Source organism: Homalodisca vitripennis, unplaced genomic scaffold (genome assembly GCF_021130785.1).
Source record: "Homalodisca vitripennis isolate AUS2020 unplaced genomic scaffold, UT_GWSS_2.1 ScUCBcl_10151;HRSCAF=18903, whole genome shotgun sequence".
Lineage (NCBI taxonomy): Eukaryota > Metazoa > Arthropoda > Insecta > Hemiptera > Cicadellidae > Homalodisca > Homalodisca vitripennis.
This window is the reverse complement of record NW_025786264.1, coordinates 147-16780: the sequence shown is the minus strand read 5'-3', so window position 1 is coordinate 16780 and position 16634 is coordinate 147. Positions and strand designations below refer to the sequence as shown.

Here is a 16634-nt window from a genome sequence, read left to right as displayed (position 1 = left end):
GCATTCAAAAATATATTAACCAAGCAGGAAAAAAAAGTTTGATTTATTTGACAAAAACTCATATATCTGTAACAGGGTTTTATGATAGTGATATCAACATATTTGTACAATTGAAACAGGAGATTATGACTCAAATGAACCACAATTATCTGAAAGATTTTCACCTCAATTTTAGGGTGGGCAGCAAAAATCTATTACTTAAATCAATATTTTTTTATTTTTAAAGGTATTTAACTTTCTTAGATGCTTTGTTTAAATTTTATAATTTACGATAATTGATTTGAAAAGATAACAGGTTTTTTACATTTTCTGTCGTTACCTTAAGACATAAGGTTAAATATAGAGTATGACTAAGATTAAGAAACAAATTTAAGGCCAAAGGTTTCTACTCTTTATACTCCAAGCCATCGCTATCCTGTCCCTTTGTTCAGATGATATGCTGCACTGTTGGTATAGGAAGTGTCTCTCTTTTTCTTTGGTTTCTCAATGTCTTTGATATGAGAAGTGTATGTTGCTCAGTGGTTCTGTTTTATGAAGTGACATGGTTTATTTACATTATAGCCAATCTGAACTATCATGTGATGTGCTTGAGGTTATTTTGAAGTGAAACTTTCTATTGTTAACTTTGGCTAATTCATCGCCATTCAATGATTAATTTCTAATTTGTGTATGTTTAACCTTAAGCTTTAATGCTTTTTGATACCTGAAGAAGAGGATGATTTCCAATCCTCAAAACCTACACTTCTATTTTTGCAACAAATAAGATAGCAAATGTCCGAAAACCTGTTATCTGTCTTCTTAGATGATTTGATTTATATTTTCTAGATAATTTGGAAGTGCCCCCTCCCCACATCAATCGCTGGCTATTAAATCTACTTATACTCGTAAAGTGTACCTAGTCTAAAACAGCTTCTGCTGACCCACACTCAAAAGTTAATCGTCTTGTGAAATTTCCAATGTAATTCTGAAAGTACAGTACTTACCATTTTGATGTAAAAAGGAAACTCTGTAGATTAAAAATCCTCACAAAAATTTATATACACTGAAATTTATTAATTAGTATAACAACGTTTTCAAAAGTTAGCTCTTATCTCATCTGATGGATAGTTGTTTATTTACGTTACCATGCCAACAACTCAGGGTTGAACACATTTGGTCTGCACAACAAATTTACCTCATTGTTATTTTGTTATTGCAATCTAAAATGTATAACTCAAATGTAAAAAGGACAGTAAGTGTGTAATCTTATTTTGATGTGAAAAACTCCGTTTAAAACTTAATTTCTTCTTTTATCAGTTTTGACAGAAAACAAAACTAAAGATTCCCTCTCATTATACTCATACATGAATGGGTACTTTGGGATTATACCGACCACACCAGTATGAAGGACACAAAAATATAAATTTTATAGAAACAAACATGATAGAACGAAAAAAACAACTCTTTAATTACAAAATTACAAACTTACAACGATTATAAATTGTTAATGGGGTCAGATTCCGTTATATGCCCCCAACGCTTACACTTTTTTCAATGAATTTAGAACGTTATAAATCGATGTAGTTGAGTAACAGAACTAACATTCCATCAATCAACAAGCATTTCCAGGTATTATGATCGGTATTGTTGTCGCTGTTATCTTATCTTTCTCGAGTATCCCGATTACGGCAGGACCGGCATCACATGATTATTTGAGTTTTTTGCACGGTACATAATTGCCTTTCCATTACAATTCAATTTATATTTCTGATCAGCCCCTCTAGAATTTGATATTTTACTGATAGGTACTATCTCGAGGGATGTTTTTCTTTCGTTGACATCAGCGCGGGGCTGCCCCGCGCTGATGGCCGGAGGCACTCGGATTTTGGGTGGCGGAGAGTGTGATCAAGAATAAAAACAAGTTTTGTGTATTTTTTTCAATAAAGAGTTTAGTTTTTGTTTGGTAATGTTTGTTTTTGTTGAATGTTTTGTGTTTTGGAGAAATGGTAGGGGTAAAACATGGAAGTACAACAAAGCGACGCACCAGCTGAACGGGCGGCGAGGACTCTGCAATCACGTTATCTACTAGACCGCTCGACTTTGACCTCTGTCTGAGGATGGGGAGGGGTTTGCGATAAGACAATTCCTGTTTTATATTGACGAAATATTGTTCTACGCTAATCTAGTAATCAGTAGAAGCAAAATGTCAAATAACGATTCATGTCTGGGTGTGGTTGGTATAATCCCAAAGTACCCATAAAAATGCGTTTCTTCCATATTTTTTCTTACTGTAAACATGTAGAGTTATTGATAAATTTAGTATTTTATATACTAGTCAATTACCATATGATTTTAATAAGTAAGTCTTTTCCCATGGAACGATAGATAACAAAAACTACGTGTACATTGATATAATTATGATAATTTTATAAAGCTCCAGCTGTTGACCAGCACTATCAGTCAGTGTCAACTGTCAGTTCTTTACTTACTGTACATAGTTAATTTGTTTTTCTAATCTGTTTGAAAGCACGGAGATAAGTGCCATTTATGTCATCAGTGCAGGCTGTTGTGATATTTTTTTAACAGCAGAATTATTCTAAAACCTTTTTTTAGTACTGCTCTAGTGTCGTCGTGTGACATTTCCGGCCATCTGTGTTTGACATAACCTACAAAATAAAATAAGTACAGCTTTTGCTTGTTTGCATAGGGTTTGATTTGATTGCAATAACGTTGTTTAATTATTTATTAAAAGTATGATTGATGATCCCATAAAAGAGAGAGTAGTCCAAAAACTCAACGAAGAATTTGGAAATGATGTCAAAAATTTATCAAAATGTGAATCGTTACTGAGTAAATTTTCTAAAGAGAAAGAAACTATTGAAAAAGAGGTAGGACTAGCCCCAGTGTATAGACGTGAATTTCGCTTAAGCTTAATATATCTAGAATAGTATTTATTTAACTTCGATTTTGTAATAGAAATTATATTACCATTTTGTTGCAAATATATGCCCATAACCATAGATACTAAAATAGGTTATATCAGTTAATTAAAATGAGTAATTTTTATTATAAGTAGCTAGATTGTATAGACTATACGGTATTTATTTACAATACCGTGACCATGAAAAATGGACTTTTTTTTCATGGATTGGGCATTTATATCCAAGTATTATTATCACAGGTGCATATAAACTGGGGGGAAAGTATATCATTGTATTATATTGATGCCTTTCGGGCATTATTGCATTAAGGATGGAAAATAAACCGACAAAATTTAAGGGTTAAGGATCAAGGGGCATCACGTGATCTGGGATTCGACTTTTTGCAAGCTCGAGTTAATTTTTTTTTCTAAAAGAGCAAGCAGTGCGCAGCACTGCGCAGCGGGCAGGCATCGTTGACAGGATTAACGTCATCATTTCAGTAAAATGCCAGAGGTAACTGTCAAAAACAGAGTTTTTCAGAGGATTTCAAAAAATCGTAAATCCTTTGATTTTCGTTGCCGACGAATTTTTTTCTTCACTATTGTTTTTCAGGAAAAAATTGTAGTTTTCAGGAAAAAAAAGAACATACCTTTCCATGGTCACGATATTGTAAATTGATACCGACTATACATACAATAGTAGATGGAAATTTTGGGTAGGGTACGATAAGTGGACCCAGTTTTTTATATCGAAGAATGTAATCATCCGTACCTAATATTCGTATCTCAAATCCTAGACTGTCAAACGATATAAAAGTATCTGTAGTCTGCAACAACAAACATATGTTTTAAATTAAAATGTGAATTTAATATTAACAGTGATCAAACAAATTATTATAACCAAAATTAGAAAAACTGAAGACGACTATATTTGTTCCTCTCACAGTTACATTTGTTTCTTTCCCACAAATTTCACATAATGGGTTTTTCGGTACGAGTCATACATGTTGAAGCCACGAAAAACATGTCTTATCATCTTTCAAAGCAATGTTGGGGCAGGGTACGATAAGCGGACCCGGTTTTTAAATCGAAGATTGCAGTCTTCGATACCTAATATTCGCATCTCAAATCCTAGACTGTCAATCGATATAAAAGTATCTATAGTCCTCAATAACAATCATATGTTTTAAATTAAAATATGAATTTAATATTTACAGTGATCAAACAAGTTATTATAACAAAAATTAGGAAAACTGAAGACGACCATATTTGCTCCTCTCACAGTTACAGTTGTTTCTTTCCCACAAATTTCACATAATGGGGTTTTCAGTAAGAGTCCAACATGTTGAAGCTACAAAAAACAATATATTTTATTTATGTAATATCATCTTTCAAAACAATGTCGTGTAGTTTTCTAAAATTGACTGCCATTCTTAATAATCAAATGTTACTTATGTAAAATTGAAATATTACCTTACGTGTATTATTTGAAAGTGTTTACAGCTGTTGATATAGATTATTTAAGTTAATTGTTCAAAATAATTAATTAGTATCAATTGATTATATCGATGGTTATAATTGAGTAATATCGTTTGCCAATTTCAATATAAAAAACCGGGTCCGCTTATCGTACCCTACCCAAAATATTTTTTGCACTAGTTTACTTATTATTATTTAAAATTGTATGAAGTTATGTTTTAAACACATTCAGTGCAGCAAAACTGGCCAATGATATAGGCTACTCTATAAGGAACAAAATTAAAACTCACGATTTTTTCTCAGTTATTGATATTTTAGTTTATTATGCTTAAAAATCACAAGTTAGCAGATAATATTACATTCTTACACTGCATTTTTCCGGCATCTGTCTAAATTATTGTCCTGCACAGAGCGGTGCGGTGCAGTGCTGTGTGGCGTACTTAGTCCACCACAGTAAAAACAAATATTTAAGTATTGTATAAACACTTTTATTACAAACAAATATTAGTAGAATGTAGAAGAAGTATATGAATCAATACATGCCTTTCCTCATTCCATAGCTTACACAAGCTTCTTTGTGTGTGATAGAAGTCAAAACATCGTTCATTGCCATACATCTCAACCTCGTTTGTGCCAAGTTACCAGTACTAGTAGCTAACACGTTTAATTAAGATACAAATATTACATCACTTTCACTGACTCACAGTGTAAGTGTAGACCAGTGAAATGTTGCTCCATGTGAAAAAAGCTAGTTTTCTTTTAAATGTTCTACTTGATATTTTACCTCCTTAAATAATATATATATACACAAATGCTGTATATAGCATACATGGTTGTATTCTGTATTGTTTTGACTATGGTCATCCTTTAGAGCCTTTCATTATCCGTTAGAATTCTTTGCTTACCTTTACATTTTTTATTTCAGATAGTGAAAGCACGTGAAAATGTTTCTTCACCTGATTGCTGTCCATGAAGTCGATGGCATATCTCACACAGTTGATGAGATTACAGAAAATTTTAATAAACTATGTGCCACTGTCAAGGAAAAAGATACCAGTAGTAGTAAAACATTTAGTGAACTGCAGATGAAAATTAAGAAAATACAACAGTTAGAACACAAGGGGTCTCTTATCTGCGATGTGTACGCTCCATTTCAAGATCTGAGGTAGGTTATATTAGTAGGCCTACTATACAGTATTACATCATTACAATTAAACTAATTCAAGCTTATCATGAGTTGCCCTGGTGTATATAATTGCAATTTTGCATACCAGCTAATTAGTCCCTACTAAGAGATCCTGTTTAAACAATATTGGAGTATGTATCATAATGAGACACTATCAAATTGTTTATAGTTTATATGGTTTTTTGATGGAATTGTCCAGTTGTTATAACATTTAATTACTTTGCTTAGATTTTCATAAATAATTTCTTTGTTTCAGCACTAATAAGTTGTTTCAACAACTTTACAGAACAAAAATTGTTTTTGTTTTCACATGCTTTTGAAACTTCAAAGTAGAAGTATGCTAGTCCAAGTGTGTCACATAACAGGCTGCACTAATTATAGAATTAACGACTTGCCCGATTATCAAAATCGATGACTCATTCATAATTTCAAGTATATAGCTCAATTTGTTTCTGAGTGATCCTGTGGATAGACAGAAAAACAAATACAAGATAAAGTTTACCAGCTGAGTTTTGAAACTAACACAGCCAAATTCCTTGGAGGGATGTTTACCAACATTGAATTCGTTATTGCCTATATAGAAATGAATTTACATAGACTACTAAATTTCAAGTTTATACGGTATCTCAATTTGTTCTTGAGCTTCACTAACACTCAGTTACATATTGTGGAGGAATAGGAGAAAATCTAAAAGCTTAGCAGCTCTTGTAAAAAAGGTAATGGGGAGTTTATCACAATCAGAATAATATACTAATCTGACCTCGTTGCTTCACTGCGGGACAGTCATTGCTAAAGATAACATTAAATTCGTGATAGTTATACCATCTCTCAAGAAGATATGCTAATAAGGAGGGATATGAAGGCACACTCTCTTACAACGAAAACTGTACACTCTTTTCAAATATACTCTTTTATTACTCCACCAAAAGAAATTAGTCCAAATTAGAGTGCTTTGGGTCCTGTTTTTAGAGATCAGCGGTCGCATTCAAGTTAGCCATCAAGATGTTATTTCATGGAGATGATTTTCACCACAAGTGTTTTGAGATGCCAAAGGAATTACGACAAACTGAAGATTATAAGTCAGTGCAAGAAAGGAAAAGTTCTTGCCCCAATGTACACAAACCTTAACTCAGACAATTTTTTAAATACTTTCATATAAAATCTTCTTAAAGAAAATAGATTTATAAATATCAGCTTGATATGCCATGAAATTGTCTGAGATGAAGAAGACGGCTATATTTCAGATAGATCAAGTGTTGATACTCAAGTCTGCATCAGGCATGCGTTGCTGCATCACAACATTACAGATACAGTGCTGGAGTAAATACCACTAATGAAAATGAAAATGAAATAACAATAATTCAATAAAGAAAATAAAACAATAATGCGTTAGATGGTTTCAAAAGTTCACAATTTAAAAATAATAGATAAAACTACTTTGTTTATTTCATCAACAAAATTCTTACCAACAAATTCTTTTCAATGGATTATTTTCTGTTCCAGTTCTAATATGGAAATGTACTTGGCGTCACGAAGTGAGGCAGAAGCAATAGCGGAATTCGGTGTCCTGTGTGAAATGTGTGCTCGCCTTCATACCTCCAAATGCAGCCATCTTACCACCTATCTGAGTGACACGCTTCATCACTGGCATAATGTGTTGAAAGATAGGTTTTCAGCGTAAGTAGCAAAATTTATCATTTGAACAATCTTTTAAAAACTGCTTTGGGGACCTTCAATTTTTTTTAGGGAAGTATGGAGAATCTGTTTGTGACAGAAATTGTATGAACATTTTGTGATCAAAATGTTTGTCTGCCATTTTTTTTCAATAAGAACACGTCCCTATTCTGAAGCGTTGTATATATTTAGTCAGTTTAGTGTATGTCCTTCTACCTTTTACCTATTATAGCTACAATACCTTTTTACAGTTATTTCCCATTAGTCTTTGTACATCCATGACTTAATTGTATTATAGATTTCTTATTAATATATTATTCATATTTTGATTCAATCCTTCAAACCCAAAGTTACAAAAAAGAACAAAATAAAATATTACTTTTGGGACACAACTACTGTGAAAAATACATGTACCACAGATTTAAACCAAATTTTGCAATGGGCCATTATACGATGATGCAATTTTAGTAACACTATGGTATGACTTCATGCAGTGTAATATTTATAAGTATCTCATCTAAACAGATTGAATATTATTAACAGGTACATTATAAATATGATGCCATATGAACAACTACAAATAGTTTATTGAAAGTAATCAATTCTTCATTAATGAATTATAAATTTACCTAAAAATTGGGCTTTCCCCGTAGCCTTGGTGTATTATGTTGTATATATTTTAAATATTGTTTTTTTTCCACTGAATAACAGTTTGGAACTGTAAAGTAAGACTTTTTGGTCGTACTCTTTTTGGTACATGATAAGTTATGTATTGCCTATTTCAGCTGTTGTGATTAATTAATGCCTGATTTATTTTTCAATTTATTCATTATAGTTTTATTGCCTTGTCTTGTTTTGCACTTTTTCAGTCTTTTTTTGGTGAAGGTTTTATTGTTTACTGTTCTATTGATTTTATTATTGACTAAGTTCAAAGTGTTTGTTCAGAAGTAGGTAATCCTTGTATTGTTGAATCATATTTATTATTTTATGAATAAATGAAAACATTTTTGTGAAAAAACCTAAAGAGGCCAAAAATGGAATTATCCAATAATTCCAATTATGCTAGATTTCTTAAATAGTGTAGAAACATTGCTTAAATTTGGTGTTCATTACATTAATAAATCTTGATTTAAGAAATCATAACTACATTTGATTTATAATACGTATTTTATGTATATTTTTTATTGTAAAAAAGTGTAAAATGTAATATTATGAATACATTTTTTCACTTACATTTGTTTTTAGAACAATGTTAAATATAAGATAATGACAAATATTAATTGTTCCCAAAAATTGGATTTAAAACATACAAACTTAAAATTGTTGTAACTTCCAAATGCAAAACAAAATAAAAATATTTGTTTGCTGTCTAATTATTGAGACCGTGTGTTCTGTACCAGACAGTTGGAGGAAGTGTTGAAGACTGCAGGCTGGCCTGTAGTCAGCAGCACTGTACTCACTACACCACCACCAGATTGTATGAACCGGTTCCAGCTCATAGTCAAACATCTGCTCGAAATCCAGCTTCCGTATCCTTTTCAACCAAGTCAAAACCTGTTGTCTGGAGTGCCAGTTGAAGTAGACTGAGTAGTTTTAAGATATATTTTGATTGTTGTTTATGTTCTCAATGGACTCTTATTATAGATACTTGCAACAATAGGCTTGCCCATTTGTAATTCTCTTCTCCCTTAGATTTATTAAAATAAAGTCATTTTTAGGTTGAAATAACAACCACTGATTTTCTAAAAAATGTAACAATTTGTTTGATTAAATTTTATTGTTGAAACTGTCTTTAATTTTCTTTATGAATTTTATGTGTATTTATTTATTTTTCTTGTTATGACAATCAGTTTACATATCTTGTATACTATATGCAATGAAATTTCATCCATATACGAAGTGTGTTCAAAAAGTAATGGAAAATTTTAAGTTTCCACATTTGGATTGTCAAGATTTATTTTTGCTATGTTGAAACTCATGCTCCAGAAATATAATAGAATTTCTAGCTGTATTTATTGTTTATATTTTTCAGTTGCAACTGCTAAGGTAAAATGTGTTTTATGAACTCAGCAATTTTTTTTTTGTTAAAAAAATGGATTAAATAATTTGTATCAAATTTTGTGTGAAAAATTAAATAAAATGAACATAGTGTGGGAAATGTTAACAAAGGCCTGTGGTGAGTCTGCTATGAGTAAAACAAGTGATATAAACGTTTCAAAGATGACCGTGAACATGAACAAAACTAAACAATGGCGAATGGAAGTTGTTCAGGAGTCACTAAATTAAATTATTGTCGTTGCAGGATTACTGAAACGTGTTATAACAGGTATAGAAACATGGGTTTTACGGATATGGCGTTGAAAACTAAGGCTCAATCATTGTGTAGGCATTCTGGATCCCCAAGACCGAAAAAGACTCGACAAGTGCAGTTGAATGTGAAGGTTATGCTCACTGTGTTCTTCAATTTTAATGACATCATGAATTCTTACCACAAGGTCACACAGTCAGTAAGGAGTATCGAGTTTGAGGATTGGAAAGAAGCACTGGCACAAGTGCATAATATCTAATGTAAACTATTTTGAAGGCAACAACATTAATGTAGACGAATAAATAAATATTTGTTTAGATTTATATAAACAAAACTTCAAAAATGTTCCACTTTTTCAAATAGACGTTTCTCAACATATGTTTTATGTAGGTGCATTTGTTTTTTATACAACAAAAAAAGAGCAAAAGTCCTTATTTGTAAAAATATTATTAAAAAACCATTTTTTACATTCCCTCCATGTGTATAGTTTAGTATTTCTCAATAAATAGTAGGTATGATGGTCATTGGTAGTGCAGTGTAGCAGGGTTAGATTTCATTATAACACGAATTATGATCAAGATTCCTTCACAATACCAGTCCAGAGTTGACTACTCCAGCTGTTACTTCCTCACTGTTGGGGAACTTTCCCCCACTCTCCCTCCCAGTCACGTTGATGTTGAAACCTCTACGAAAACGTTTCATTTATCATTTCTGCGGCAACAAGAAGACAAACCAACCAGAAAGGCCAGAGTGGTTCATGACGCAGGTGAGAATTGGTTTGTATCTCTCCAGTATTTTTCAAAGAAGAGTATAAAATGCTGTGTAATTAAATTTTAATTTATTTGTTTTATTCACGTACTACTGTTAACCCTGATTACATTACAATGGTTCCAAACCGAAGAATAATAATAGCTGGTATTACATTTGTTTATTTTTATTTCATTAAATAAGTAAGTTTTTCACTATTGTAGTTATTTTAGTATTGTACACTAAGAAGGCTGTTTACATAAACACACGCTGAGCTTATAAAATTTAACAGTTAATTACTCAAAAATTAGAAACTTACAGGGAAATTTCATTGACCAAATGTTATGAGAAAATTGAAGCTGTGAGAAAAATATGTACATAAGAAAAAGTAAATCACATAGCCTAATCATTGTATTTAAAAGTAAATAAATTTTTACTTGTTGGCCCACATAACCCCTTTACGGCTTTTGCTGACTTATGACTTTAAAAGATCCGCTGACGAGTTAATCTGTTGTGAACCTAATGTAATGCCGTTCTTTATGGAAAACAGCAAAATAATGTACACTATGTAGTTCACTGTTTTGTCTCTACATAGTGTGGGCATAATGATTGGCTTTCATCGAGATTGCACAACTTTTGCAGAGAATCATGTTACCGTTGCACTAACAGATTTAATGTGATGGGACTCCTTGCATCAAGGTTCTCATACAACAAAAACTTCAAAACCGGCATTTTCAAACGAGTGTTGTTAAATAATGTACATTTTGTGTGAAAAAGTTGTACCTCAACTTTTGATTATTTAAAAACTCTGTCAATAAAAAAAAAAAAAAAAGGCCAAAATGGTGATTTTTCAAATTTTTACCTTAAAAAATTATTATTTAGTATTTGTTGTAATTAAAATTGAACAATAAATTCAAATATATCATTAAAAAATATTAGCACTTTTTATTCATTTTTTTAATAAACCGTTAAGAAAGAAATATTACATTTCTGTGTAGATGATTTTCTTATAGATAGATTATTACAGATATTGGAGCATAAAATTTAATTTTTCAAATACTTACAGCTAGTACCTCTTTAGTAATGTACAAAGAATTCAATGTGCCATTTTCTTCTTAATTAAAATTAATTCTTCTTAATTTGTTTATAAAGTTATAAACAATTTATGAATGTACCTGGATTCTTTCTACATTATATCAGTATCTACATAATATGAATTCCATTCAATACTTGAGAAATTTCTAAATTGGACCTTATCATTGTGAAATAGAATAATTTCAATGCTGCAACAGAATTGGAAGATTGAGTAGAAGTAAAACAAAAAAATTCAAAATAATAAATGTTGAAATAGTAATATAACTTTTGCTTTAGAAAAAGAGATACTAAAATTAATGAATTTTAATGATGAATCTCAGAACATACTTTTATCTTTTATCCAGGTCCTGACCTGGATAAGGGACCACGAACATTTCATGACCCAATGGGTGCAGCCCGTGTTCAACCAGAGTAGAAGAACTAAAATGTCAGCCAAGGTAAACAGAAACAGTACAATTTTAATTAGAATACAAAACATTTAATTCTATTTGCTTTCAGTCTAAAACTGTATTACCTGTGCTATCTTCAGTTGGAGCTGACCCAAGGTCTGGTGGAGCTGGTGGTAGACAAGCTACACAGTGACATGCCATCACTCATGAACAAGGACGAACACTTCTCCCACATGGTCGACGAGACACTGGGCTTCGACAAGGAGCTGAAGGAGGTCGCCGGATATCCGGAGTCCTTGCCCAGTGCCGTTACAGTTCTCACACAGGCGCAGGTCTTCGTCAAGTGGATACACATGGAGCATAAATGTCAGTGGCAGCATTAATAAATTGTCAATGTTGGGAAGTAAGCCACCAGCATGTTTAGATTGAGATAGCATTAATTCTCTCCAACACTTTAACTACAGCAGTAGCTAAGCTGCATTTTGTGATAAACAGTTACTTAAGAACAGTTCCTGGCTTTTTTATAGAGGTTTATCTGTTTCCTCTTGTACAAATAGCATAACATTCAGTGTTTTCTAGAAATTTGTCTGTTTTTTTCAGTCAATTATGTTGGTTTAATAAAATGGAGAAGACTGGTTTGCACAATTATTTTTCAGCCTTGAAATTTGGTAGAGTTTTGTCAATTCAGAAATTAAAACAGTGCCTTATATGTAACATATTTTCTTTTGAAGAATAGGAGTTTTTCTTGAGTTGGTCTGCACAGTGAATAGCTGTCCCAAATGATCACTTATATGACAGTTAATAACTTTAGCAAAGTAATGTTGAAAGGTCAAATATTTAAAAAAAAAGTAATCAATACAGTTTCCACATTGCATAGGTTCACAGATAGTCATTTGTAGGCCATGTGAGAGACACAAGTTAAAAAATTGGTTAGCATCATTGTCATCTTTTAATAATTGAAGATTGAAGTCCCCACAAAGAATAGATCTTAATATCTAGAATATCTAAAAACTACTTTATCCTGTACAACACAATTGTCTTTGAGTTTCTTTATGTCTCTTTCCAATAATATAAATTGTCCCTTCTGTATTAAGAGCTATGTTTTCAAGTTGGATGGTATGTTCTCTTAAACTTTTAACCTCCTTATTCGATTTTTTGCAAGTCCTCTGATAATGATTTAATTATTAGGTCCTGGTCTTGTAATTGCTGGATTAACTCTTCATTAACTTCATTTGAATTTTTATTATGTTCATCATATTATGTTTTATTACAATCAGGAGGTTTTATTACAATCAATTGTTTTTGTTTCACTTTTTGATATTGTTTCTTTGATAGGTTATCTATGTATATTTACCACTGTAAACAGTCATTATATAACACACTGTTCTTTGAAACATTTTTCAAACATTTGCCACAAAGGTACTTGGACACTTTCTTAGTCATTATATTTAAAACTATATAAAATAGTATCAGAGTCCTAACTTTACCAGAGTCTAATTTATTCAATAACCTAACTTTAGTTCAATGATTTCCCTCCGAAAGGAGAACAAGAGGTTTTCTAGCAGAAATTATCCTTAAAATCCACACAATATCTCGTTTAATCTCATTGATCTCAAAATTGTATAATCTTGTGTATCCAAATCTTGAGAAAGACGAGAATTCCACGAGGATACGTTAAACATCAAAAGTAACCCAAGTTTTGATGAGTCAAGTTTTTAAATTATGAAAATAAACTAAAAATCCAAACAAAATAAATTAAATGTATGGCATAATAAATGTTACTGTACTTAATGCTAAGAAAAATATGACAGAACCATCAATGTCAAATAATTAGAAAACTTTAAATCAACTAGTAATTCACACACTGCTATACTTAATATACTTCCAATAATATACTATGATAAGTTGGACTGCAGACCATAACATTTTTGTTTATTGTGGTCTGTTTTTCAAACAAATTTAATTTTGTGATTTAACAGCCACTTAGACAATGCTTTAGACCCAATCGTTTTGCAGATGCAAGAGACAAGATGGACAACATCCTCAGCAGCGGGACTGCATGGTCTGAGCTGACAGGCAGTGATGAACTGAAGATCACTGAGGCCGCTGAGGCCTTTTTAAACCTGTTGTCCACTATGACAGAACGGTACAGCATCCTGCCTCAGCCTGGTCACAGGTAATGAGCGTGATGTTTTATAGTAATATTACTATTTCTTACTCTTTGTAACTCATGATTAAAATATATATTATTTGGCATTAAATTGAAAGTGCTATGAAGCAGTGTATTATAATGGTAAGTTATAAAATAACTACCAGATCCCTGGTTTATTAGTTCTCAACAAGCTGAAAACACTAGTTGTTTTATCATTATATACCAGCCAATTGGTAGCATGAAGAAAACTTTAAGAGTCTTGATACCACTTTCCTCTCTTTGATGGTGCAAGACCTACACTATTTGTTACACTAATTAAATCAAATTACAATGTTTAAAGGTACAGTTAAGTATCACATTATATTTGATAAAATAAAAAACCATGGGTACAAGTTTACTTTTCTAACTTTGAACGCCAAAGCTATCATACTTTCTAAATACCACAAGATAAGATTGAAACAAGTTCATCTCGAAATGGATAAATAAACAACTAATCCTTTGTTAAAGGATGCAGTTTGTTGATCTCCAGTTGGAATTGATTGACGAGCTGAGGTTGAGGTTATCACAGCTGCTAAACTTAGAGAGACAAGATCCCCTGGACTCGCAGTTACCAGCCATACTGAACACTGCCTCCTACATCTGCACAGTCCTAGCAGAGTGGGGCACTAAGCCGGTAAAAGTTCACTTACTGTTAGAACTGGTTGTGTAAAAGTAAAAGTTATTGAATTGAAATGCCTGTGAGAATTTTCAGTGGGATTTTTGTTTATTATGTTAAATTTAATGTTGCAAATTTGTCCCATATGTTCTGAGATTCCTGTACTCAAAATTTAAATGTGAAGGTCACTAGACTAGAGATCAGTACATATAGCATCAAAGGAAGATAATGAGCTGTTATTGATACTCATTGGTGGCAGTGAAAGCTTGGTAATGTTGAATGAATTTAAGCAATTTTCTCAATAATTCTCTTTCTGTTGTCCGAATTAAGTAACAATATTGATATCTACAATCAAAACTATATTTGAATTGTCTCTAGGGAAGGAGTCAAGTTCTTGTGTGAGGATGTCAAGCTCCTGGTTGACTACCTTTAATCATTTATTAGGGTGATTGTACATCTCTAGAATGTGCAGGTTTCTTTTCTTGTTTAACTTTATTGTTTCGGCAGAAACTATCACGAACCAGAGGAACCCTAAGCTTTTCAATATCCAGGCCTGCTGATTGATTTTGTTTTCAAATCTGTTTTGTTTGTAAATAGCCACCCCCTTTACAGTAAGTTGGTTCTACTGAATTAGGAGAATCAATAGAGGTGACCATGTTTATCCGACTGCAGCTCAGTGCAAATTAGCTTCTTCTTCTTTTATGAGCGCCTGGCCTATTGTCATGCACTTAAGCCTCTATGGCCTTTGGCACACTCGGGAAGCACACCATGAGACCGACCAGTCTGCGATTACAGTAGTTCTAAAAAGCCGCCGAAAATAACCGATCAGGTCCTCCTGGAGAAATTCGACACCCTTATCCCAACTATCATAGATGGCGTACCGCTCACTTGGTTGCTATTGCAGGGCAGTCAAAGAGTAGGTGTTCAGCAGTTTCCTGCTGCTCATCACACATTGTACAAAGTGGATCCTCCTGAAGGATACCGACTCTGTGAAGATGCTTCTTCAGGTGACCATTTCTATAATCAGACCCATAACCCGAGAAGACACTGATCTACTTAATGAGAGAAGATCAGACGTCACCCTAGTGAAGGCCAATTTTAGAACCATTCTGCTCATTCTCAGACTCAGATGCACCTCTTCTCTCATGTTCAGTGTGAACCCATTCCGAGACGACCCCAAAGGATTCACACCTAGAAATGCCACAGAACGGTTGAGGTCCCATCATATTGGACGCTGAGCCCAAGTTAGCCAGGACATCAGCTCTTTCATTCCCAGAGATTCCCTCATGACCAGGAACCCAACAAACAGTCACATTGTTGATTCTGGTAGAGGAAGAAACAACTTGACAGCAATCCCAGACAAGTTTGGAGTTGAACACAAAAGAGTCCAACGCCTCAATGCTGCTTGGTTGCAAATTAGCTACTTGAACTCGGCACTGACAAATGTAGAGGGAAATATGGGCTATTGACTACTGCTCACACTGCGGACACTGCCATGTCATGGCGTTATAATCAGAGGTTAAAAAAAATAGCCCTTATAATTACCTTCCATGTGGCTCATTGACAATTTGATAAATATTTAATTAAATCAAGTTGACCATTATCCGATGATAACAAAATAATAGGATTTTGGAGATTACAAAGTTATTGTTTCATAACTTAGCAACATTCTATCACTAAACTATTTAAAGCTCTGCAACTTTTTTATTTTGGTTTCAATTGTGTTCACAGCACTATTTGATGCTGCAGCACTACAAGACTCAGGTGCAATCTGTGGGAGGTGAATTGTCAGCTATGGAAGCTGCTTCTCTTAGGCAAGTTATTATTTAAACTTTCTCAACTCTTATAAAATTCTAAATGACCGTAATTTACTGGTGCCTGTTTTTATGTTCTGTAACCATAAAAAATAAATAGGATCTTCTCCAAACATGTATTAACCCTTTTATTAAGTCTTCTTATCAATCGTAAAGTGTCTTGCCATTCTATTTCAAAACGTATAGTTAAAAAAAATGTTTCTTAGGAATTTATATTTTTCAAAAACTTTTTCGAG

The 16634-nt window shown here is 32.7% G+C and overlaps 1 protein-coding gene across 1 annotated transcript; it reads left to right on the top strand.

Annotated features, from left to right (window-relative positions):
* Positions 1-5463: 5463 nt before the first annotated feature.
* LOC124374794 (RAD50-interacting protein 1-like) lies at positions 5464-16402 on the top strand (the record flags this gene model as incomplete). The annotated part of the gene is made up of 9 exons (XM_046832944.1): positions 5464-5543; positions 7068-7241; positions 8639-8767; positions 10144-10312; positions 11733-11825; positions 11918-12143; positions 13794-13953; positions 14437-14602; positions 16316-16402. Coding segments are annotated over exons 1-9 (1284 nt in total), but the record flags the coding sequence as incomplete, so codon positions are not given.
* Between the last annotated feature and the right edge of the window lie 232 nt (positions 16403-16634).